At 45.3% G+C, this 25,627-nt stretch overlaps 1 protein-coding gene and 1 long non-coding RNA gene across 3 annotated transcripts; both read left to right on the top strand.

The window, feature by feature from the left end:
* The first annotated feature begins 1,170 nt into the window (after positions 1-1,170).
* Pctp (phosphatidylcholine transfer protein) lies at positions 1,171-23,466 on the top strand. Of its 2 annotated transcripts, XM_006972018.4 has the most exons (6): positions 1,171-1,379; positions 15,203-15,320; positions 17,565-17,644; positions 19,429-19,600; positions 20,675-20,742; positions 22,276-23,466. In XM_006972018.4, the coding sequence occupies exons 1-6, from the start codon at positions 1,239-1,241 to the stop codon at positions 22,339-22,341; spliced, it is 645 nt and encodes a 214-aa protein (XP_006972080.1). In that variant the 5' UTR covers positions 1,171-1,238; the 3' UTR covers positions 22,342-23,466. The 2 variants fall into 2 exon arrangements, with proteins under 2 accessions (XP_006972080.1, XP_015864101.1); XM_016008615.3 differs by lacking the exon at positions 20,675-20,742 and having other exon boundaries at positions 1,185-1,379.
* Positions 23,467-24,081: 615 nt separating this feature from the next.
* On the top strand, positions 24,082-25,052 carry LOC143274488 (uncharacterized). Its single transcript, XR_013053111.1, has 2 exons — positions 24,082-24,721; positions 24,812-25,052. It is a non-coding gene; the product is annotated as an uncharacterized LOC143274488 (long non-coding RNA).
* The last annotated feature ends 575 nt before the right edge of the window (positions 25,053-25,627 follow it).

Genomic DNA, 25,627 nt, shown 5'->3' with positions numbered 1-25,627 from the left:
TAACTGTGTGTGTGTGTGTGTGTGTGTGTGTGTGTGTGTGTGTGTGTGTGCCATGTGCTTAACTCCCTTGGCTTTCTGATGAAGCCAAGGGATTGAGTCCTGAAATAGTGTTTCAAAATGCATAATAGAAAGAACAACTTTATTGAGGTCTGAACATCTGACTTCTGAGATTTTCCAAGTGTTTATGTTCTGCCCCCCCCTGCCCCCAGTCTTCCAAAGAGACCTTCTTGAAGGGGACTCCTGCACCTTGGGGGGGGGGTTTCCCTCCCAGACCCCGGATTAGTCACAAACTGCACACAAGCATCTGTTTTCCTTTATTAAGTGGGGAAGACAAGTTAAAATGGCTGCTTTCTGACTCAGACAGAAAACAGCAGCAAATGACCTTGCAGGTGTGATTTTTTTTTTTTTTAAGGGGAGGAAAAGGGGAGTCTGTGTTAGGATGGACTAGGATGCAGTGGTAGATGAGATAAAGGACTAGGGAGAAGGGGAAGGAGATAAGGGAAAGGGGGTAGGGGTATTTGTCCCAGAGAGGCAAAGGACTGCCCCTGGAGAGAGAGGAGACAGACGTGGACATAGGCAAATGGCGGTTTATAATGGTAAAGGGGGAAACCCCGTATTAGGATGAGGTGTTAATTTTAAATGGGCATGTTCATTAGGTGAACCAAAGGGGGATTTTGATTGCTGCTGGACTTTGGTAGTCAGCCCCAGGAGGAGGAAGTGGCCAAATATAGGGACACTTTAGTGGCTAGCTTTATAATGTAATCTAACGGTTTTTAGCAAGGCCGAGGGAATGGGGGAGAAGGGCAAGGCCTGCTAGCGTCCATCCTTTCACCTTCTATCTTTAGACAGGTAGGCAGCGGCCCACCCGACACACGTTTGAAGGTTACGGAGGTGATTATGGGATGTGCTCCCCCATCCGAAGAAGTCTACTTCTTCAGCCCTTTCTTCTTTCCCCAGCTAAGCTCTAGCTTTTTTTTGTTGTTGTTTGTTTGTTTTCTTTTCCATTCTTCTCACCCTTTGCTTAGCCTCGCCCACTTTGAGGCCTGGACACACCCCCTCCAGCCTCCGCTCCACCCCCCAGCCTCCGCTCCCCGCCCCCACGCCGGCCTCCTCCGCCAAGTCCCGCCTTCTTTTTTTCCTGCCAATCAGGTTGGGGCCACCTTGTGACACTGCCCCCGAGCTCACTAAGGGCCAGTGGGTGATCTGCGCTCGGGCCGCTGTATCCCGGCTGCGGAAAGATGGCAGGGGCCGCGGGCTGCTTCTCCGACGAGCAGTTCCGGGAGGCCTGTGCGGAGCTCCAGCAGCCGGAGCTTGCCGGGGCCGACTGGCAACTGCTGGTGGAGGCCTCGGGCATCACCATCTACCGGCTGCTGGACCAGGTAGCGGCTGACCCGCTCGCTTGTGAAGATCAGGGCCCCGGGTCAGGATTCCCCACAGGGCTGGTTGCTCTGCTGGAGTGACCAGGCTCCTCTGAGTTAACTTTGCCCTGTGTGGTTGGGCCATTATCGGAGCTCAGCCTCAGGTCATTCTTGTTGCTGGATTTGTGGATTGTTATATTTTATGTTTTACTTTGTAGCGTTTGCAAAAAAGAAACCCCAACGGCCTGGGAGCAGGAAGTTGTATTTAATGGCCCATGATTAGATGGCACCTGGCAGCGTGCCAAAGGTATCCTGTCTAGGGTCTGGACTTTCACTAGAAGAAGGTATAATGTGTCCAGTACAGGGTTCAGATCCTGAGCAGGAGGGGTTCGGCTATGGGCTTTTAGGTGCCTGTGACTATCTACATTCCCAAGAGAGAGACATTTGGCAGCAATCGGTTGATAGACAATAGGAAATGAGTAATTTGGGGGTTTAGCCCAACTCAGGAAGTAGTTTGTTAGGAATAAACGATAGAGTTAAAACACTGGTCAGCTGATTCCTAGACCATGCCTAGACCTGCGGAGGACATGGGTTTCCTTCTGCCATATGGGTGCCAGTGCTATGTGGAGTGGGGGAGGGGCCGTGTTCTGAGCCAAGTGGGAAAGAGACAGGACTCAGGGACTGAGTGGCCAGAGTGGCCAAGAGGTGACAGCAGTAGTCTCACCATTTTAGTGACTGTCTTCTTTGGATTCTAATTTTAAGTTGTACTTAAGAACTTGCTTGTGAAGCTTCAGGCAGCAGGCAATGGAAACTGCGGTAGGAGTGGAGTTGATGGTTGAGTATCTTGTTGGGAGCCTTTGGAACCACGTAGCCCCCCAGGTGGAGAAACTGGAGGCTTGTCATCATGGCTTTACTGTAGGCAGCCGAAGTTCCCTGGCACAAGCCCGGAGTGTCACTGTGAAGGAAACAGACCAGGAGGGATGAAGTCACCTCACAGAGACCCAGGGAAGTTCATGGCAAGGGTGCGGTTGGAGGGCTCACAACCTGGTAAAAGAAGTTTGTGGTATAAATTGGATTAGACCGAAATAAGTGAAGGTAGACGAGGAAACATCTAGTCTGCAAAGGTAGATTCCTGTCAGCTAGGTGGTCTCTACTTCCTTCTTGAGGTCACAGGACAGCCTGGATCCATGCAGTTGCACAGTCCACCGGAGCCTGGAATAATACTTCATGAGGTCAGCAAGAGGAAATTTTACTGGATGCCTCTGCCATTTCAGGGCCAGGAATTTGCTGATGATAATGATCAGTCTGGTGATGGCTTTATTTCCGTGTCCCTTAAACTAAGGTGCACAAAAAGAACTTCTAGCTGCCGTTTCGCCTCTTTCCTAATTGTGCTCCCATGAATCCATCCATGTGTGCTCCCCGCTCTATTCATGTTTTGCTAAGGATGGCAGTAGTGCACTCAGCAAACTTGGCCTGTTGTATAGCAGGGCCGTTGGTTACAAGATGAACAAGAGACAAAATCAGCATCCTAGTGAGACCTGAACAACTCTCTGGGTGAAAGTGGATGCTTTCAGACAAAATCCTTCTGTGGTCTCCCTGATCCTTACACCTTCCCTGGCAGCCACATATCAAGGTGATACACACTTGCCAAGTCGTGTATCAGGCATCAGATGCCTTATCCCTCCCCTTTCTCTCCTTTTTTAGGTTGGGTTCTCAGTACCTCTCACCTCATATTGCTTCATCTTTTTAACTGGTTTCTTGGCTTCCGTTTCTTCATTGTCTTGTATCCCACATGTTCAGCACCTGAAAGAAAGGTTGTGATCTTATCATTATCCTTTAGATGTCACCCTCAGTCACAGAATTATTGCCAGTCATTGCAATAGCAAACAGTTGCTACAATGTCACCCTTAGTCACAGAATTGCTACCAGTCATTGTTAATAGTTACCAGTTGCTTTATGTTTTTTTTTTTTTTTATAATCCGGCACCGGATATTGACTTGCTCATTTCTAACTTCAACCTTAGAATAGACACTGTTGATCATCACCTTTTTACCCATGTGGAAAGGAGTGTGTCCAGGAAACAAATTAGTTAGTCAAGATTAGAACCGGCATCTGAACCTAGTCATCTGGTTCCACACTTCTTTCTTAAATCCTCTGCCTCTCTGAGCAGAAGGCACATGCAACCTGGTGGGGATGCTGAGGTCTCAGCTCACCTTTTTCCCAGCAGTGTCTCCCCATACTCACACATTCAGGCCATCTTCTGTTGATGAAAGATAAAGAAATTGAGGTTCTAGGAAGGTACATGATCCATCCAAGGCATAGAATTAAGAAGCACTACAAGAGTAACACTCAGTCCTTCTGTCCACAAGGCTCCTTCCCTATTCTACCTCCTACATCACCATTTGGTAGAGCACCTGAAATGTGGAATGGGTTATCCTGGGAGAGACGTACTGCCTCATCATTAACATACTGAAAAAGAAACCAAAGAGTGGTTATATATTCAGTCAGTATTCATTGATGCTCTATAAGAGCCAAGTGAAGTGCTGTGACTCTTACGATAGTGTCAGTTCCCTGAAGGTTCCGGTGGCTTGGTTAGGAAGATGCTGTGTAGGTTGCTTGTGTTGATGGCCTTTAAGGATCATGCTTGGCATGTTGTTGATGGCCTCAAGGTGGTCATTGATGACAGGCTGCTTGGCCTACCATCCTCAGATCAGAGGTAGTTCACCTGAGGTGGTAATCTGGTGGCTCCTTGTGGTTCCTCACTGAGCATCCTTTATTGAAATGAGGATGGAGAGAAGCAAAACGTAGGTCACATTTAAATGTGCCTGTGAAAGGTTTACCATGATGTTTTGGAGTGATGAAAATAAATGCAGAGGCTTTGGGACATTATTCAATGTAATAAATTATATTTTAAATTAAAAAGTAGATTTGTGCCATTTTGTAGAGTAGATGCAAATGATTCTGAATCCTGTTGTTGGACAATGGGGACTTTTCCTTATGTAATTGTATTTATCTATTTTTGGGACAGAATTTCATCATGCAGCTCTAACTGGTCTGTTATTCACTGTGTAGCCCAGGCTATCCCATAACTCCCAGAGATCTTTCTGTGTCAGCCTCCCTAGTGCTGTCATTTATGGGCATGCACCATAGTACCTTCCTAGATGGGAACTTTGGACAAACAACATTTTTATATACATTTGGTTTTCCCATTTATTTATTCAGTCACAAAATGTTTCACGTGGAGAGTTTCTTTGGGACTGTTCTCTCCAACACTATCATCTCTTGCTTCAACTTTCTCTGTTCTAATCTCATTTCTTTTTTCTACCCATGTTGTAGTGGTAATAACTTAGCAGCATACAATGTGCAATGTGCAAAATACTATCACACATATGTCTTCATCTACTTCTTCAAACAAATCTGGAAGCCAGGCAGGCATGTGCTTCCTCTTACCACACAGGTAGAAATGAGAAACTGAGTCACAGAAAACCTTGTGAGTAGTAACTGGCATGAGCTAATCTACTTGGATAAAATCATTATCAAATATGCAGCTTGCTGGGAGGCTAGAACACATCCACTTTCTGAAGGCTGAGCAAAATCAGGTGAAGGCTGCCCTGTGGCATCATGAGAAGAGCATGGACTTTGGAGGCAGGCAGTCATGAGTTCAGACCTCAGCTCTGCTCCATTCTATTCAGTTATTCATGGGCGTCATGTGCTGCTGCCTTTGCAGGCAGTGATGAGTGAAGGAGATGGTTGCTGCTTCCCTGAATAAGCCTCTTGAGCATGAGCTCGATTCGCTGATGAGAATAAACCCCCTAGATGATAAAGAGATGTTGGGGGGTATAAATACTATGAAGAAAATAAAGCAGGGGCAAGGGAGGGAGAGAGCAGGGAGAAGGCTCAGCAGGAAAGAGGACTTCTGGGGAAAGCAAGAGAACTGAGTTCAAATCCCCAGCACCTATTTAAAAAAATCTGGCCATGGCTACATAGGCCTAGAACCTCAGTGCTGATCAAGTCCTGTGTGTTCTTCAGCATGACATGTTTACCTGTTACTGAGGCTGCTGGTCCAAAGACTGTTCTTTCAGAACCACAGATGTCTAGGGACAGTCTGCCATGACGCTTGTGGGCTTTCTGATACTGAGAGGTGCCGTCAGAGGCAGAAGAGTCTTCAGGAGACAAGGAATGCTATAAACAGGTGAAAACAAGGGAAGTGACTACTGAAGACAAAATCAGTGTCTGTCAGAAGACTGGCTGTCCCTGATGGTTGGGATAGTGAGCCCCTGCGAGTGAGTGTGGTCCTCTGAGCTGTTCTCATAGATTCCCTAAGAAGAAGAGCCATAGACTCTTAGATCTTTCCCAGTGATCTCTAGTCATGTCTCGCAGCAGCTTTGGACTGCATTACCATGGCAATAGTCAACAACATGGCCTATAGACTGAGTCTGGCACACAGAGGTCACAACTTTGGTTTAGGCAGAGGCTGGACTGAAAAGCTCCGTCTGATGACTTAGTGAGTTATCTCTGCATACTGGCCTCAGAGAAGGGACTACACTGTGTACTAGACCTTGGCTGTGTCTCAGCTGGATGAGGAGCCAACCTTCATTTCCCAGCGATGGCTTTTACTGGCGCTGCTGACCTCACGAAGTGTTTCAGGCCCGAGAGGACAGTGAAACTGCATTGATCCAGGCTGCACTGTGGGCTGAAGAAGGAAGCAGAGGTGACCTTTGCAGACAGGAGTCTCTGCTGACTTCAGACTTCCTCTACCGTCCCGTAGCTGGATCTAATCCAACTTGGGCCACAAACTTCTTTTACTGCATTGTGATGCGTCTAATCTGCCTGCTCCTCCTACCCTTCTGGCTCTTGGCGTGAGGGATCAGACTGTTTCCAAATTCAGGGAACTCACTGAACTGTAGCTTACTAGCAGGGCCAGCTTATCTACAAGCTGGACACCTGTTATTCCCCAAGATACGGAGGCCACCTTTCTCTTCTCTTTCACTTCCCCCAAGTGTGCAGAGACAGGCGACAGCCTTTGTTCTCTCTCTGGGTGAGTGTGGGAGTGGAAGTGGTGTGGGAATGCTGGCCCCAAGGTTTAGATTTGAGGGGGTGAGGTTGAGTAGGATGTCCTGCTTCTGTTTCCAAGTATAAGCTAAGCTTTGTGGTCTGCCCTGACTTTCACCACACCCCTGCTGGGGGCTTCAAATACAGTGAAAAGTTTGTATTTGGCCGCAGAACCCAGAGAAGAGTTGATGACTCATAAAGAAGTATTTGAACTTACTGGGTCCTTGGTCATAAAACTATACCAATACCTGGGTGAACCAGAGCAATATTTGGGGTAATGCTGAACAGAAGTTTTCACCTATAAATTTGCCCTCTTTTTGACATCCTGCTGAACATCCTTAAGCCTCAGTTTCCCTGTCTGAAAAATGGGCTAATAGCTCATACCTCATATTATTGTTATGTGAGCTAAATGGGATAAGCTATCTAGGTGGTCAGTTCATTATCTCGTGTTCAGTAAATGGTCAGTGAGTGTTAGCAATCAATCATTACTTTAGCTAGCTATCTGCAACCCTTAGGTTTTAAGCCCATGGTAGTTTCTTTTAGTTTTTTTTCCATCGTACTTTCTTAGAACATCAATAGTACATAGATTTAACCAACTGTGCTCTTCACAGTCTGTAGCCATAACAGCCCATCTTTGAACCCTGACTTTATTTTGGCAAAAATGTCTACTTCTTATGCCCCTGAATTTATCTAAGTCCCATAGAATGGTGGGAGTTAGTGAACATCCACAGCTATACAAGGGCACCTTGTCTCCTGGGGAAATGGAAATGAGCTCTTCCATGAGAGGCCAAGTCAGTGCACAGCAAAGAGAGCATTCATGGGGGGCGGTGAGAAAAAGTGGCGCTCAGGCTGCCTTATAGTTAGTGATGAAATGCAGATGAGCTCCACAAATGGGGGATAACTCATGGGTGATACCTTTGTCTCAGTCAGGTCAGGGGCATGTGGTGTGGGCAGGTGATATCCACAGGTGATTATTCCTATGTGGCAATGAATAGTGAAGGTCAGCTGTAAATAATATTTTGACAGTTTATATTTCTCTCATGCTGAGGTCTGTAGCTAGAGTTTTCCTGCCTTGCCCACAGTCAGAACAAATCTTTGTCACCAGCCAGTCCCACAGCCACTCAGACCCAACCAAGTAAACACAGAGACTTATATTGCATACAAACTGTATGGCCGTGGCAGGCTTCTTGCTAACTGTTCTTATATCTTAAATTAACCCATTTTTATAAATCTATACCTTGCCACGTGGCTGGTGGCTTACCAGAGTCTTTACATGTTGCTTGTCCTGGCGGTGGCTGCAGTGTCTCCCCCCTCAGCCTTCCGATTCCCAGAATTCTCCTCTCTCCCTGTCCCACCTACTTCCTGCCTGGCAACCTACTTTCTGCCTGGTCACTGGCCATCAGTGTTTTATTTATACAGAGCAATATCCACAGCAGAGGTCGAATGAGCACACCAATGACCTTAACAGGGGAACTGGAAGTAAATTGCGTGGATTGGAAAAAAAAAAAAAAAAAAAAAAAAAAAAAAAAAAAAAAAAAAAAAAAAAAAAAAAAAAAAGACAGCTTGGAGTTTAGACAAGCCACCAGAATCAAAATCGCATCTTAAAATCTAGCCACACCAGTTTCCCATCATGTGTCTGGGCCTCTGCAGCCCCTGTTTCTTCATTTGTAAACTGGGGATGCTGACATGTCCCTAAGCTCAGTGCCTGTCATAGAGCGGGTGACCTGTGAGGGTCAGTGGAGTATCTGTGCTCCTCAGTCCTCACTTCTTAAGCTGGAAAGAGGAGATCAAATTTCTTTGTACCCCCTCCTGGACTTCCGCTGGATCACCTGATGTGACCCTCAGACTCATTCTATGAGCTGGAAACTCTTCTTTGACCCATTTACAGGTTAGTAGGCAGGGAGCTTAGACTCAGCTCAGCTCATGGCTTCAAGCCCATGCTGTCACCACTGTGCTGTCGTTTCTAGCTACAGAGTTCAGGAGACACCTCTTAGGGACAACAGTGGAAAACTTGACCACATCTAGTCCGTTAAAATTGAGAACATTATCCTTACTCCCATCCTGCTTTTCTTCTGGTCCAAGTCTGACTTTTCCAGAAACATCTAAAGCAATACTTTGGCTATCCAGAGCACTACTGGGCTTAGGGACTCAGGGAGAAGTGCACTCTGAAGCTAGAGCACCGGAAGGGACAGGTTACAGGCTTCGCCACCAAGTGTCATCAGTTGACTCCTAGCAAGTCATTGGGGTCTTTCACAGCATTGGTCTGTGGCCCCTGACTAATCTTATGTGATGGGCTTTCTTCACCTTAATCTTTAGCCCATGATCTGGATAAGACATGTAGAGAGAGTGGAGCTAAATGAGATGCTCTTAGGGTAGAAAGAGCTGGTGTCAAAAGACTCACTGTCTCCCTCTGTTTGACCTGATACTAATGATCATAGCTCTGAGTTTCATGTGTCTGTCTACCTCAAGGACCATGCTGATGAGTCAATAAGATCATGACTATAAAATTACTGGGAAACTAAACTATGACTAACAAACCAATTCCCAATATTATTGAAAAAAATCGTAGCATGTCTAAAGGATCAAAAAACAAACAAACCAAGTGACCACTGAGGATTAATCATCAAGGGAGGCTTATGGTGAGGGGTAAAGTCAAGACACAGCTTAAAGCTGATCACTTCTCAGAGCCAAGAGCCCAGATCCCTGCCAGCTTGTGAGTGTTTTATGACTTACTTAGTGTCTCTGCAAAATTAAACATTAACCGTCAATTTAATGCCCATTGTAGTGGCCCTTTGAATTAGCTCTCCTTAGATGGAAGGGCAGGGCCCATTGTGGGCCATTAGTTACTTAGCTCACGTGACTGACCACTCACCTGATTGGACAAGCAATGTAGGGTCACTTCTTCAAATAGGTGGAGGGAACGTGCATAAAGCATAGGGACCCCTATTGCCTTGGTCTATGATGTTCTCAAAACTGACCAGTCTTGATAAAAATTACCTCTGTTTCCATCCAGTTCCTGTCATAAAATCTACTGGTCAGGGCCACCATCAGGGCAGCAAGTCAGTAATCCTCTTTTGAAGGTGCTCCCACTCTCTGGAGTTCTTCCTCACTTTCCCTTATAAAGCTACATTTGCTCTACTCCTCGGTCATATGTCCTTATTCTTTTTCAGCATAAGCCATGGTTCAGCATGGCACTGGAACTAGTGATCATCATTCTAGCTCCCCGAGTTAATAAGCTCTCTGTGGTCGTTTAAAGGAGAATGACTCTCATTGGCTCATATGTTTGAATGTTTGGTCCCTACTTGGTGGAGCTGCTCAGGAAGGATTAGAAGGGATGGTCTTGTTAAAGAAGCCACTTTAACAAGTGTGTCACTGGGGACAGGCTTTGAGATTTCAGAAGACCTCTGCATTCCCAGTTTGCACTCTCTTTCTGTCTGTCTGTCTTTGTCTGTCTGTCTGTCTGTCTGTCTCTCTCTCCTACTTTCAGATAAGGATGTAGGTTCTCATACTGCTGTGGCACCATGTCTGCCTGTCTACTGCTGTGCTCCCCACCATGATGGTCATGGAGTCATCCTTGAAACTGTAAGGAAGCCCTTAGTAAACTTTTTTATAAGTTGCCTTGGTCATGGCATCTCTTCTCAGCAATAGAAAAGTAACTAAGACACTCACCAAGAGTCAAGAGAGACTCTGTTACTCTCAAAGAACCCACATGGTCCTTTTTCTTTTTCCTTGACAACGTTTTTTTTTTTTTAGCAGTGCTTTGAATTTCTCTAGTGTTTTAGTGAATTTATACATAATCCCATGGTCTTTCAAATATTCACAAGTTTTAACACTATTCTGTTTTAGAGTACTGTGAAATGAAGAATCAATCCAGACCTAGAGCAATAGAGACTTTCAAGGAGTTAGGTGGACATTTCAATGGGGAGAGTTCTTTAGGTCTTCAGCATTGCGAAAGTTAGGCAAGTGAATTTTCTCTTTTAAACCGTAGTAAATAGGGTTAGGAAGAAGCATGCATGGGAAGTGAGATGAAAGGGTGGCGTGATTGGACAAGAGATCAGAGTCCTCTACCCTGAGCCCAGCCCGTTCACCAGAGGGAGTACATACTGGCTCACGTTAGGGTGGGTCAAAGGTCAGGGCCTTGAAGCAAGGAGAAAAGTTCATTTAGTTTGGTTAAACATTTTGTTTTGAATTGATCAGTGAGGACAGGAAGCTCAGCTAAACATTTATGAAGCAAAGAAAGGGAATTTGGAGGGTCTGCTCAGGTCTTGGTGTTCATGAGTCTGTTCTGTCATATGGGGGAGTGTTTTGCTTTTGTTATTGTTGTTTTGTATTTCCTTTGTAGTCAGGGCATTATGAACTAAGGATGCAGAGTTGGAATTTTGAAGTTTTCTATCTATCTATCTATCTATCTATCTATCTATCTATCTATCTATCTATCTATCTATCTATCTATCATCTATCTATCTTTATGTTTACCTGTGTGAGTTCACATGTACTACAGTACATACAGATACCCATGGAAGTCAGAAGAGGATGTTGGACCCCCTGGAACTGGAGTTATAGGAAGTTGCATGCTGCCTGATGTGGTGCTGGGAGATTAATTCAGATCCTCTGCAAGAACACTGAGCCATCTCTCCAGCCTTCCTTGTTTTGAGACAGGGTCTGACACTGACTCTAAAGCTCACTGATTGGCTAGATTGTGTGGCCAGCAAGCCCTAGGGGTCTTCTTGTCTCTACCTCCCCAGATTTTTTTACATGGGTGTTGGGGATCCAAACTTAGGCCTTCATGCTTACATGGTCTTGTTTTTTTCACTGTTTCCTCATATCCCAAGTTTCAAATAAAATTCTGCAATGTCAGTGAGGACCATTTGGATCATTTAGGATTGTTTTTCGGAACAAGTAATAAAAAATTGGGCTGAGGATGCCCTAAATAAAGGTGCTTTTTGGGCTTACATAACTAGTCACTCAGAGATCTATGGCGTGGATATCAGTTTAGCTGATCCATTTCATTAGTGACGCTGGATCTTTCTACTCTGCAGTTTCTTATTTGTTGTTTTTCAGTCCCTGAAGATATGGCACAGATCCAAATATCATGTCCCCATTCAAAGCAGGGCAAGGGTATCACTTGGATGCTCTCCAACACAGGGGACTAGAAAAGTTACTAGCCATTCACATTCTTATGAGAGCTCTTCCCGCAAGGGAGGAAGTGGGTGTATACCATATCAACCAAACCTTGTTTCTTCTGGCAGTTGTATTCCATGCATGATATTGGCTAATTCACTGCCACTCACATAACCTTTCAGTATTTGAAGTGTAGGAAATGGTCTTAGAAATGGTGTATTACACACCCAGTATATTTTGCTATAGAAGAGGAGTCTGAGCCACTTTTAGAGGGACAGAGGTATATGAATAAGCATATATGGAGTTATTCATTACAATGTTGGCAAGCTTGGGAAAATATCCAAAACAAAAATTTCAAATGATTTGTAAAGCTAATTTTTAAAAGGCCCCATACATTGTTGACATAAACTCTGTTCAGGTAAAGCTAAGCTTTGTGTTTTTCTAAAATTCAACTGTGAGAAATTGGTACCTAATCCCAAGGAGCTGCTTCTTCGATGCTTCTGAGAGCACATGCTGCTGTATAAGTGTTATACATATTTAAAGAGTGCGAGCAACCTTTGAATGATAATGCTCACACTCTAATACTCACCTCTGAGAACATATCCCTATTGAAAAAATGAACTGGGATTTTGAACTGAGTGTTTCACGATTATTTTGGAAATACTCATTCCTATAAAATATTCTGAAATAGAAATGCATTTGGGGAAGAATTGTTTCATGTGAACTTTCCATAGTCTTAATATACTACTAAATTTGAGGTAAAAATACCACATGTTGATACCATATCATATCCATTTTCTCATGCAGACAAACATCTGCTCCCTTTTAAGAAATACTATTGGATATTATTAGCAGATACTTGCAAATTATGAGGTTACATATCTCTGATTAATAGTTCTTTATAATGTCTTTAGACTTTCTACAGTGAATATGGATTGTTTTTATAATGATTTAAAATTACTTTACCTTTTAAAGGATGAAATAAAAATGAGTATGTTTGCTATATCCATTTAGAAACCATGAACAAGAGAGTGCTTTGATTCAGGAACTTGGGCCAGGCTGTGGAGCTCAGCAAAAGAATGTGGGACTGAAAGATTAGGAAGGGGGCTCCGAGGATCTTGTTCCCCTGGAGTGCTGGTGTTTCTCAGTCCTGCTACAATGGGAGAGGGACTAAAGGAAGTCATCACAAGAGTTCATTCCTCCGTGTTCATGCAAACTGTAGGCCATTCTATTTTCTCTTTGACTTTCTGGCCCTGCTCTATGATACAGACAGAATTTGAGTCACGCAGGGATGTGATTGCATTCAGGAAGGCAAGGGACCTAGTCTAAGAAAACAGTTCTGTCTTAATTTTTGTAGATGTCCACAGTAAATCATGGAAGACTCCATGATCATATCTTAACATGTAAGTATCCTGTTTTTGGTGAGCGTATGTAGAAAACAGGACCTCTATTGTTATGGGATATTTGTATACTGTGTGAAGATATACTGCTGTGATTGGCTTAATAAAGAGCCAAATGGCCAATAGCTAGGCAGGAGGTATAGGTGGGACTTCTGGGCAGACAGAGGAAGTAAGAGGAGATAATTGAGGAGCAGGAGAGGCTTGAGGAGACACGGAGGAAGCAGGATGGGCAGTAGGTGACAGAACATAGATGAATAGAAATGAGTAAATATAAGTTAAAGACCTAGTGGGATTAGCCTAAGCTAATGGCCAAGCTTTCATAATTAACAAGAAGTCTCCATGTTATTACTTGAGGGCTGGTTGGTGGGTAAGAAAAAAGAATTGTCACACTCTATTTTCCCAAACAAATTGTTCATTCTCTCTCCTTTGGTTGAAATGTGCCTATATTGATGTAAATAGGCACATATGGGGAAGCCCTCACCATCGTGCTTCCTGTCAGGACAGGCAGAAGTTGTTTCTCCTGAGGCCTCTCATCAGATCCCAGGGATAGCCCTTCGCTCAGGGTATCAATCCATGCTGAGGCACACAGGTCTTAGAGACACACAATTCTACTCTGCTTATTAGAGAGCCCTGGTAACAAGCCATCTGCTTGTACCGCTGGCAGATCACTCTGAATTTCCCCATCTGTTTCTGCCAGGGTTCTTTCACATCCACTAGAGATTCCTAAACTGGGGTATGGTTTGTTATGTTAGTGCCAGCTGAGTTGGAAGCCACTCTTTAGAAGGATCTCCCAAGACTTTCTTAGCTGTGGCATGGGTCCTTGGCTTAAGGAGCTTCTTTAGCGAGCAGTCAGTGGAACGCAAGACCCATCTAACAGCTGGGTTTTCTCCATTTGCTTGTCACTTGCTTGTCTCTGTCAGTTCATTGCCTTTGTCCTTTAGATCCACCGCTTTCCTCTTAACACCAGGGACCAAGCCGGACCAAGCTCAGGGAATTCTGAGTTGCCACTGTACCCAGTGAAATGTGTAGTGGGGCCACCTGGAGCCTAGAGCCCTCACAGACAAGGATGTGGCTTGACGAGAGAAGGAAGGAACTCACTTATACGTGTAATCTAGAAATTGTCTTTTTCTAAACAACTGGACCGTCTGTTTCAACATGATTTGAAGCTGATGGCGATTCCCTTTTTAGTTTTCTTTCTCAATAAAAAATAAAAGCATAAACAACCCCACATATAACCCCTCCTCCATATAAACAATAGAAAAACTCTGTCTTGTGAATGACTTCGCAAAATGCATTGGTTTCATTGTACTCAGTGGATATATAAAACTATACACCCCACTCAGAGTTCTGGTTGACTATGTAACATGGATATGTGCCTGGTATCTGCTAATCAACCAGACCAAACTAGACCTCTTGCATGCCTCACAGGTCCCTCCCTTCTCCAATTTCTTCTGTGTCGGTGAGGGCCACTTCCTCACCGACCATGTCTAACAATGGAGATTCCTCCTTGGTGATCTGCTTTCTTCTCGTCATCCTTCCAGCAACAATTCCTGGCATCCCCACCATTGCTGTTAGCTCACTGTTTTTGGTGACCATCTATTATCGGGATTAATGCACTGGGTATTAAAGCCATCTGTTCACCTATGGCACTGTTCTCTACCAAGACTCCTGATCTTTTAAAATCTAGTTAGATCTGGTCATTTCTAATGTATCCCTAGTCATATCTGGCCATGCCTCTGTCCACAGACATCTTTAGTTTTCCAAAGCGATGAGAATCAAAACTTTACCTCTTCCCATGGTTTTCCAGGATCTTTGGTGTCTTGACTCCACAACTTTTCTACCCGCAGCTCCTACTGCTCGTTCGAGACTTCTCTCTTGAAGCATGTCTTTCTTCATCTCCCAGTGACTGGTCCTTCTGACATTTAGAACATTATATCCAGATAAATCTTGGGAGATGGTCCCTATAGAGGCTTTTTCTATCTACCTGTTGATATGGGTCCCCCCAAAGACACTATTTACTATATAACTCATCTTATGTCCTACTTCAATCATCTGGCCAATGCTGACAACTATCCCCTCCAGCAGTACCTACAGCTGTATATAGGATACATGAGACCAGGGGTCCTATCTCCTTCTATACTGTGGCCACCAAGACCCCAGCGGAGGTCAGTGGTTGATATGGTTGAACCCCAGCCCCAGCTGTTTTTCTTGTGATACAGAAAAACTCAACTCTGGTATCAACAGAGTGTTCCTCCCGTTCTGTTTCCATAGCCAACTGGACTTTATGAGTATAAAGTGTTCGGTGTCCTGGAAGGTTGTTCTCCAGCTCTGCTCGCGGATGTGTACATGGACCTGGACTACAGGAAAAAATGGGACCAATATGTAAAAGGTGAGTGGTGGCTTGCTTAAAAAAATCAAGAAGTTAATCCAGTCTTGTCTAATTTAGTCGTGTATACTTGAGGCTGAAACCCAGGTCGCCATTTCCAGTACTGTTCTGCCCATATCTCAGAGTCAGTCTGCCCTTTGTCCTCACAGTTGCTTGGGAGTGGGATTCTGAGGGCCTGGAGGGTACTGGAGGTCCAGACACCTGCCTGAGGGAAGGCAGCATGGTCAGAAGTTCACTGGCAGTTGATGTTGTTGGGTGGTGATGCTCTCCCCCAACCCCCCCTAGCAGTTAAGCTGAGTACATTTCATGACCTAAGGCAGGAAAAGAATCCAGAGCCTACATAGTCTACATAGTAGAGGTTTTACTTTGGAGAAATAGAGCTGAAAAGCATTATATAGGAAGCTTCCTGCATCTTAGACGGGGTAGGATGTCCCCTGCCATCTCAGCCACTGTGGAAGAAACTTGCACAGTCAGCCAAGGGCTTCTGCAACTATCAAAGAAGCAGCCTTATCTCCCCCCCCCCTTTAAAGAAGAATATAGTATTCATGGCAGGGAAAGATCCAGGAGTTTCTGGCTTCTGTGAGTGCTGTTGCTTTGGGCCCCTCAACAATCCTGCCAGGATGTTTCATCAGCTCTAGACTGTGTTTCTCTGCATTGACCTATTTCTCAGGTAGATTCCCGCTCCTTACGAGAGTGTCCTTCAGAGGACACAGGATCATACTCTAATCATGCAAATAACTCTAGGAAAGAGAGTCTCATTTTCTTAACAAAAGTCAGCCAGAATCCCAGAACTCCTTCTCCACCGTTCATCGCAGGGGGACTGCTCAGTCTGTGAACACTGGTCATGGTATTGGGGCCGCTTCTTGTTCTCGCATACTTCCCCTCATTAGGGGACATCAGCACACTGGCCTCTCCAAAGGAGGAGGCTGGCACTGTCTCCCTCTCCCCAGCCGCCATAACGCTGTCATGTGATACAGACTTTGCCAACAGATGCCCAGGTGGGTTCTGCTGGGAAAGGAGCAATGTGAGGAAGCAGACAGCCTACAAATCCTCTTTGTTCATGTCAGCTAACACACCCGACTTTAAGAAGAAAAGTAGCCGCAGGGCCTCTTACTCTGTTACCTACCATCAGCTCTTCACACTGTGCTTTCTGGTACAGTAAAAGCCACTGTTAGCTTTGCTAGAACAATCTGGGAGTCCTTACCTTACTGCTCCTGGATTTTAGGAGTACCCAAGAGCCTTGGGACTAATTGGACCTAAGCTTACTACAGGAGCAAACTAAAGCCCTGGCCACTTGATTGCTATAGTCATGTCTGGCTCCTTGGACTAGCCCTGAACACTTTGCCTACTTAAACCTCATAGTAGAGATGGACAGGTGTGCGTGTGCGTGTGCGTGAATACTGAGCAGGTAGAGGCAACAGATGCACTTATCCCTTGCTCTCACGACTGTCCACAGTATTCTGTGGCACCGAGGGCCCACAAAGCTCCCTAACCCATAGTCTGCTTCTACTAGATTTCTTTTAAATGCTAATTGTACCCCGATGCATCTCCCACAGGGGCATCTTGATCCTTTCCTGGGTAGTTAGATGAGAGGCCACCACACAGCCTGGGCACATGTCTGCTCTTCAGTTCCTTTGCCATCTCCTGTGAGAGTTGCACAAGAGCACAAACGTTAAGGGAATTTAGTTACTGGAGCTGTGGCATGTTGTGGAGAAACAAGCTCACGGTTCAGCCGCATTGTAGCTGTCCACGGACACGGCCCTGGATGAGCCTTTTGTTTCCCAGATGCCGTGAACCTAAACATACCAGACTCTGTGACTTCCTCAGTCTCTGGCCAACTGTAGGGAAGCAAACCTTGATGATATGTGTGTGTGTGTGTGTGTGTGTGTGTGTGTGTGTGTGTGTGTGTGTGTGTGTGTGTGGCTGGGGAGAAGCAAAACTCCTGGTCCTCTACTGACATCTGGTGGTTTACCTGTTTAAAGCCACTGATAATTTCTTGACACCCATGTTATCCCAGCATGCTGTTGGTACAGTGGACAAAGGCTGGGCTTATTTAGGTTTCCTGTGGTTCTCTGTCTTCTAGGCTATCCTTGAGCAGCAAGGTTTCAGGGGTAGCAAATATACTTTTCTGTCAATAAACACTTCTACGTCTGATGAGTTAGAGGTTTATCACACACTGAGGCTATAATAGGCTTCTTGAAAGCACTGAACTCTTCCGATACGTTAACTTCCTGTGTTCTCCTTCAGAACTCTATGAAAAGGAATGTGATGGACAGATGGTGGCCTACTGGGAAGTGAAGTACCCCTTCCCTTTGTCCAACAGAGATGTATCCTTTCTCACACAGTGTCCTGTGTTCCCCAGTCGCCGTCCTACGCTGGGATCCATTCATTTTAAAGCAATCACGGACAACACTGTTTTGGATCCTTGTGGAACCGTCTGCTAACGCTGCAGCTGCTTGTGTGACTCTCAGAGACTTCAGAGTGTGATTTCCGGGGGTGATCACATAGGATAGTAACCTCACATAGAGTCACTGGAAGATACCGCATCCTTTCCAGACAAGGTGTCCAAAGAGAGAGATGGTGGGGCCTTAGAATTGGGGCCCTGAGCCAGGCGGTGGTGGCGCATGCCTTTAATCCCAGCACTCGGGAGGCAGAGGCAGGCGGATCTCTGTGAGTTCGAGGCCAGCCTGGGCTACAGAGTGAGTTCCAGGAAAGGCTCCAAAGCTACACAGAGAAACCCTGTCTCAAAAAACAAAAACAAACAAACAAACAAAAGAATTGGGGCCTCGGAGGAACAGTTTATGAAGAGTTTTGGTCCAGACACTTTGATCTTGATCTTACAGAGGAGGAGGTGGGGTCCGTGGAAGTGAGATGACAGGCATCAGATTGGTAAGAGAGAGCAACCAGGACTCTCACCCTCTTTGTTTCTAGCTTTCTTCCTCCAGCAAGGTCCTCTTGACTGCTCTTTCTTTTTTTCCTTTCTTTCTTCCTTTCTTCCTTTCTCTCTCTCTCTCTCTCTCTCTCTCTCTCTCTCTCTCTCTCTCTCTCTCTCTCTTTCTTTCTTTCTTTTTCCAAGACAGGGTTTCTTTGTGTAGTTTTGGTGCCTGTCCTGGATCTCGCTCTGTAGCCCAGGCTGGCCTTGAACTCACAGAGATCCACCTGGCTCTGCCTCCCGAGTGCTGGGATTAAAAGTGTGCACCACTGCCGTCCAGCCGACTGCTGTTTCTTGACACCAGGTGCTTTTTCTCCTCATTTCTGTGTTTATAAAGTAAAGCAATGGACTGAACTGTAGGGAGTTTTTCCTCACATCTAAGCATATTGATCCCTTGTTGCTGTGAACAAATTCCTGACAATAACCTACCTAAGGGCGGGAGAGGTGGGAAAGTATGATATGTTTGGATGAAAATGCCATGATGAAACTCATCACTCTGTACACTAAAATTAATAGAAAATAAAGATGGGATATACATGTGCTAACATTTGCTGTCGACTGTGGGAATGTTCTGTGCATGCTTTTAGAGGTGAAATAGCTTTGCTCTTCTTGGTGAACTAGTTTTTCCCCAAACAGACCATCTGCCTACTATAACTTGAGGTATCTATGTGTCTTCCTACAGTTTTAGTTGTGACATGGATACCTTCCTGTGTAGAGGTCTGTGATTACAGCTATGGATGAGGACAAGACAGGATCAATACTATTTCTATCCAGTGCTATTTCTACACCCGGATTTCTCTAGTGCTCCCAACATTCCTGCCTGAGGACCAATAGCACTCCCTTTTTCTAGATAGAGAAACTAAGTCTGAGAACATTTGGCTAGCTTCCCCATGATTACAGCTAAGTGAACAGTGCTCTCTGTGTGTCTTCTTGGAGGAAGAAGGAATGTGATCTTTGCATAACCGAGAACTCCAGGGACCATTCACAGGTAGGTGACAGCGCTCTCCAAGTGAGAACTATGGTTGGATGTGAGGTTCAGCTTTGCAGGGGAAGGAGGCAGTAAGTGAGGTCTCAGCAGAAGGGAGCAGATGCCAGGGAGAAGGCACAGAGTGGCTTCCCTTTGCCACCAGAGTGGGCTGCTTTCCTCATGCTCAAATCATACCTTGACTGGCTATGCAGTATGTCTACATCCGCCAGCGGCGAGACCTGGATGTGGACGGGAGGAAAATCTACGTGGTCCTGGCCCAGAGCATCTCCGTACCTCAGTTTCCTGAGAAGTCTGGGGTGATCCGAGTGACGCAGTACAAGCAGAGCCTGGCGATTGAGAGCGATAGCAAGAAGGGGAGCCGAGGTAAAGCCTGGGGTGCAGGTCAGCAGCTAGTCAGGGCCACTTGAAGGCTGGGCAGGTGGGAAGCAGGTTAGGTACAAAAGCTTATTTATTAAAGGTAACCATGGCCTAGGAACAGTCGATTGGAGGTCAGCACTGGAAAGAGTCTCAATCCACACACCAGATTGCCTGGAGCTTGATAAAGGTGTTTCAGTCTGACCCAGTGCATTCTTTTTTGTTTGTTTATTTATTTTATTATTTCATGTGCATGAGTGTTTTGCCCGCATGTGTTTCATGCCTGATGTCTGTGGAGGCCAGAAGAAGGCATCAGATCCTCTGGGACTTAAGTTACAGGTGGTGGTGACCATGTGGGTGCTGGGAATTGAACCAGGATCCTCTGTAAGAGCAAGAAGTGCTCTTACTTACTGAGCCAGCTCTCCAGGCCTGCCCCTTACTCACGCACTCTTTATTGACCAGATGAAATCAGAACACTGAGAGCAGACCCTAGGGTTTCGGAAGAGTCACTTCGGGTTTATCCCATGGCTATAGGGACAGGGCTGGCCGAGGGCCAGTGGATTGGCAGGTGTTCGTTAGAAGATACAGCTCTGCTCAGCACAAGGCCAGAGACTCAAGAACATTGAGTTCCAGTCCCCCAGGAGGAAAGCATGGGCATCTACCTTCCACCATCCTGGCAAGAGGGTTGCCTGTATCAGACAGAACTCTGAACCATCACTCTGATGCCCGTTAGGTCTGTGGTTGAACTGTTCTGACTATATTTCCTCATGATAAGGTGGGTGAGCTGTCAGCTCCTTGGGGCTGTTTGGATAATGAAATGAAAGATGATTTCCAAGTGTCAAGCATTTGTCAGGCATCTGAAAAGTCACAGCCAATTGTTCCCCGGGCTGTATTTTTAACAATGCTTCTGTGTCAGTAGCCACAAGGCAGGTCAGGGCAGTTCCCCGGGATCACTTGCTCCCTTCCTCTCTCTCTCTGGGCCAGACTCTGAAGATAGAAGGTTTGCAGGGCTTTGTTACTGCATTTGCCCAGTCCCACCCCTCCCCCACCCCTTCTGAATTGTCTTTTCTTTTCCCCATTTAGTTTTCATGTACTACTTTGATAACCCGGGTGGCCAAATTCCGTCCTGGCTCATTAACTGGGCAGCCAAGGTGAGATCCCAGGAGGCAGGCGGGAGTGGGGGGGTAGGGGGTAGGGGGTGGGGGACAGGGTATGTGCATTTGACAAATGTTGACTTAGCCTGTGGGTTGTCATGTTGAAGAGACACATTGTCCCAGGGTAATGAGACTCTTTTATGAAGAGATTGAGTTGAGTGACTTGGATAGAGCTGGAGCGGCCAACACCCAGGATGGAGACTGTGACACAGGACAAAGAATCTGTTAAGCTTGGAATGCCAGCCCTTCCCTGCCAGTGGCCCCAGACCCTCCAAGATCACGCTCTGGAACTTCCAGACATAGGTCTCCTCCTTGTAGGGACAATGGTGCTTTCGGTATCTGCTTATGGAAAGTTAAGACAGACAGACTTTGCTTAGAGACAGCCCAAAGGAAGCTGCTACTTCTGTGGTCTTTGCTTTTATCATTCCCTAAGGCCAGGGAACTGTGCTAGTCACCCAGGTCACTAGAGGCTGCCACTCCTAGGATCCTGCCTCGCTGTGACTATTCAGCAGGATTTGTACAGGCCTTGGGGTGAACTCAGGAGACTCATGGGAGTAAGAACGCCTGTAGGCATCAGAGGGAAACAGATGTGATTCTGAATCTGGGTTTTGCTACTGAATGTTTTGTGTTGGCTAGGGAAGTTCTGACTTTGTTCCTTTAAAAACAACAACAACAACAACAAAACGAGGATGAATATTGCCTGCTTCGTGGAGTAGAAGGCAGTGAGATAACATTTACAGAAAGTCTTGCACAATGTTTGACACTAAATAACTATGTCTCCCATCTTCTAACCTCAAGCACTATTTGCTAATTCAGTAAGGCAAGCCCTATCACTTCTTCAAGGAAGAATCCAGAAACCTAATCCCAAATTCTGTCTTTTATTTTTCTTTTCTTTTTTATTCTTAAGAAATTATGTGTATGTGTGTACATGTGGAAGAATGTGCCTATGTGGGTGCTTGCAGAGTCCAGAAGAGGTGTTGGAGCCCCTGGGGCTGGAGTTACAGGTGGCTGTGAGCTGCCTGACATGGGTGCTGGGACTGAACTCAGATCCTCTGCAACAGAAGCCTGTGCTTTTAGGCCCTGAGCTATCTCACTAGCCCCCATTTCCTTTTTTTGTTTTTGTTTTTGTTTTTCAAAACAGGGTTTCTCTGCGTAGTTTTGTGCCTTTCCTGGAATTTACTTTGTAGACCAGGCTGGCCTTGAACTCACAGAGATCCGCCTGCCTCTGCCTCTCGAGTGCTGGGATTAAAGGCATGCGCCACCACCGCCCGGCTCTTTTCCTTCCTTTTTAGTAAATATTTCCAAAAGGGCTCTGTAGTTCTTATGAGCAAAAGTCAAGCTGAAAGCCTTGTCTATGATGCAGCCATCTGTCTGGGTCTTGCCTTGTGCCATTTTTCTGACCGCATCATGTAGAAATTGGATCAGAGACCTCATTTTTCTTTATTTCCCCTAAAGCCATCGTTGTTTATCTTCTGCCACATTCCAGAGAGTGAAGAATACATAGAAACGTAATTTTCTTTCCCTTTGCAGAATGGCGTTCCAAACTTTTTGAAAGACATGGTGAAGGCTTGTCAGAATCACCCCAAGAAAACCTAACAAGAAGGATGGGACCCCAGCATCCATGAGTGGTATCTCTGGATATGTTGCAAACGATGCTCAGCCTCCCCTCCACACTCTCCATCTTCAGAGGTCGACATGGATCCCTGGAGTGCTTGCCTGTTGCCTGTCTCATTTGCTGCCTTCTTTCACACCAGTTCTACTCAGGGCCCACTGCCTTCTTCCACTATTGAAAGGGTGGTCTCTGCTTCTTTGTTTTTAATTAGGGAAATCCTCAGCAGGGAAGAAAAGCATTCTGTTGTACCATTTAAGGGGATGAGTGAGAGGAGGAAGGACGTCAAAACACGAGAGTGACCCTTCCTGGCAAGCAGGCTCTCTTCAATACTCTTGTGCAGCTCAGGAGTGACTGCCTTTGGCCCATAGTTGACCTTCCATGTTCCAACCTTGGGGACACAGTGATGTCCGTTCTCTTTATGCTTTGCTGACTGGGATAGATTGAGATTTGAGGCAACAAGCAAGTATTCTTACTTGTGCAGGATCACGGGCTGCTGTGATATCAGACTACTGTGAGCGTCCCAGGCTTGACTGAGCACATGTTGAGATGACCACATTTCCCTAATTGCCCACATCTGGACTTTTTCCTTTCCCATAAGCCACTGGGGAAATGCTGCCTGTAACCTCTGCGCATTTGACCGCAAGCCCAAGGCTTGAAGAGCGAAGAGAGCTGGTGCCCAGCACTATGATTGTGTCTCGCTAAGCAGTAAGGTAACTTTTCCTTCTAGAATGTTTAGCGATATTGAAGGGACAAATAATAGTTTACAACCAAGGCAAATTGAAGTAGTGGTCTGCTGTGCCCTTTGCCTTTTTCCTTGGAATTCTACCTCTCCGAAACAAGGACCCTTGGAGCCCTAGTTTTATCCTGAATTTTTGTAGGAAAATATATTCTGTGGCCAAGACACAGTCTCCGTGATCTCAGGGAAAAGCTCTAATAGGACTGTGCAAAAACCTTGATGAACAGATATGGAAACTCAGGATTCAAACAAAGCCAGAAGAAAGGGATTGTTAAAGTGGTGTTCCTTAAAGTGTGTGTTCTCTCTGGGAGGAAAGGTGTGTTCTATGAATAAATAAACAAACAAACAAACAAATAAAACACAGTGACTTATGCTTCTCTTGTGGGCCGTTTCTTTCTTACATCTTTCTTTTGGCAAAAAAATGAGTTAGTTAAGCCTCTTTTGTTTCACTGACGCCTGACCTGGCTCATAGACTAAGAAAAAAAAATGAAAGAATAAAAATTTGAGGCTGGAAAGATGGCTCAGCTATTTACAACACCAGCTGCTCTTTCAGAGGATGGTGGTTCAGGTTTACATTCCCAGCACACATAAAGCAACTCATCACCATCTGTGACTTCAGTTCCAGGGATTTACACCCTCTTCTGGTGTCCACAGGGCACTGCATGCAGATCATGCACATATGCAGGCAAAACACCCCAGTAAGTTAAAGTCTTTTAGGAAGAGAGAATTTATAGCTCCCTTGCATTCAAGGCCACACTTATTTGGCTTCTGGGAGGAACCAGTTCAGGTGCTTAAGTTAAGTTTAAAATTCAACCCTGCTCTTCAGTTTATCTAAATGTTATGATAGTATTGCTACTAAAAGCAGCAAATAGGCTCATGCCAAGCAGATAAGAAAGTCAGTCAGGCAGGCAGGCAAGAAGGAAGGGAGGGAGGGAGGGAGGGAGAGAGGGAGGGAAGGAGGGAGGGAGGAAAGGAGGGAGGGAGGGAGGAAGGCAGTCAAAGGCAGACTCCTTGTCAATGAATACTGTTTCCTTGCGATATAAACTCTGTCTATGGCATGTGATTTTTGATTCTGGGAGTAAGATTATTTAAGTAAGTAAATGCTTCATAAAATTATCATTAAAATGTCATTATCAATAAGTGACTGGTATTTAAATTTAGGAATGTGGCATCTATTTGTCTTATATTGTGAGTGTAAATTGATCCCTGACAATGATCCTTTAAAATATAAGCATGAGGATCCCAAGGACACAGTTTTTGAACAGAGAATTGATGTGAAACGGTGTCCTTTCTTTTCTTTTCTTTTTTGGTTTTTTGAGACAGGGTTTCTCTGTGTAGCTTTGCGCCTTTCCTGGAACTCACTCTGTAGATCAGGCTGGCCTCGAACTCACAGAGATCTGCCTGGCTCTGCCTCCTGAGTGCTGGGATTAAAAGCGTGCGTCACCACCGCCCGGTGCCATTTCTTTTCTTAAAGAGGTTTTTGTTCATGTTTTGTTTTGTCTTGTTTTCCAAGACAGGTTTTCACTGTGTAACAACCTTGGCTGCCCTGGAACTTGCTCTGTAGACCATGATGGCCTCTAATCCACAGAGATCTACCTGCTTCTGCGTCCTGAGTGCTGGGATCAAAGGTGTGCACCACCACCCCCGGCACCATTTCTTTCCTTGAAGAGGTTTTCGTTTTGTTTCGTTCTGAACGTATACAACTATTTTGCTTGCAGGTATGTCTGTGTATCACTTGTGTATCTGGTGCTCATGGAAGTCAGAAGAGGGCATTGATGCCCTGGAACTGAGCTACAGATGGTTAGGAGTTGCCATGTAGGTGCTGGGAATCAAATCCAGATCCTCTGAAAGAACAGCCAATGCTTTTAGCCACCGAGCTATCTCTTCAGCTCCAAGAAGATGTTTCTTGAACAGCTAAGGATTCTGTGAATGCTAAGAATACCAAATGGTTTCATTGTTTATTTGTCTCACTTTTTCTTCCTTTTTGAGACTCTGTTCGGACCACACATCAAACCCCAAATTCTCTTGCCTCAGTTTCCCGGGTCCTGGGATAATAGGCATGCACCACGGCACCAACTGTCATACCAAATTTTAAGAAATGTGCGTAGGAAAAATGGTGAATTTGAGGTGGAAACAGTGGCTCAGCGGTTAAGTTCATATACCACTCTTGTAGAGTCCTGGAATTTGATAGATAGCACCCACAACCAGTGGCTTACAAGCTCTAGGAGAGCTAGTGCCTCTGACTTCCACGGGCACCTGCACTCATGTGCACAATATCTACCCTCCCACATGTTCACAAGATTAAAAATAATCTTAAAAGTAAATTTGAATTAATTCATGTAATTACCGATGGCTTTTGGCTTATTTGGAGTAGAGGACAATCCTATATGACATAATATTAAAATATGACATGTGGGGAAAACTCTGAACCCCATGTACTATAGTAGGTGCCAGAATTGAAAAACATTGCTCTTCATGGGAGTGCCTGGTCGTTCACCACATGCCTTTCCGTGGAAGCTGAGTGTGTCACTCAG

This window comes from Peromyscus maniculatus, chromosome 8 (genome assembly GCF_049852395.1).
Source record: "Peromyscus maniculatus bairdii isolate BWxNUB_F1_BW_parent chromosome 8, HU_Pman_BW_mat_3.1, whole genome shotgun sequence".
Lineage (NCBI taxonomy): Eukaryota > Metazoa > Chordata > Mammalia > Rodentia > Cricetidae > Peromyscus > Peromyscus maniculatus.
The sequence above is the reverse complement of the archived record's forward strand: the minus strand, read 5'-3'. Positions and strand labels throughout refer to the sequence as shown.

Bases quoted from the DNA above. Each gene is read 5' to 3' on its own strand.
- Pctp (XM_006972018.4), top strand. From the start codon at position 1,239: ATGGCAGGGGCCGCGGGCTGCTTCTCCGACGAGCAGTTCCGGGAGGCC. The intron at 1,380-15,202 runs GTAGCGGCTGAC...CTGTTTCCATAG, and splicing joins TCTACCGGCTGCTGGACCAG to CCAACTGGACTTTATGAGTA. The intron at 17,645-19,428 runs GTATCCTTTCTC...CTGGCTATGCAG, and splicing joins TCCCTTTGTCCAACAGAGAT to TATGTCTACATCCGCCAGCG.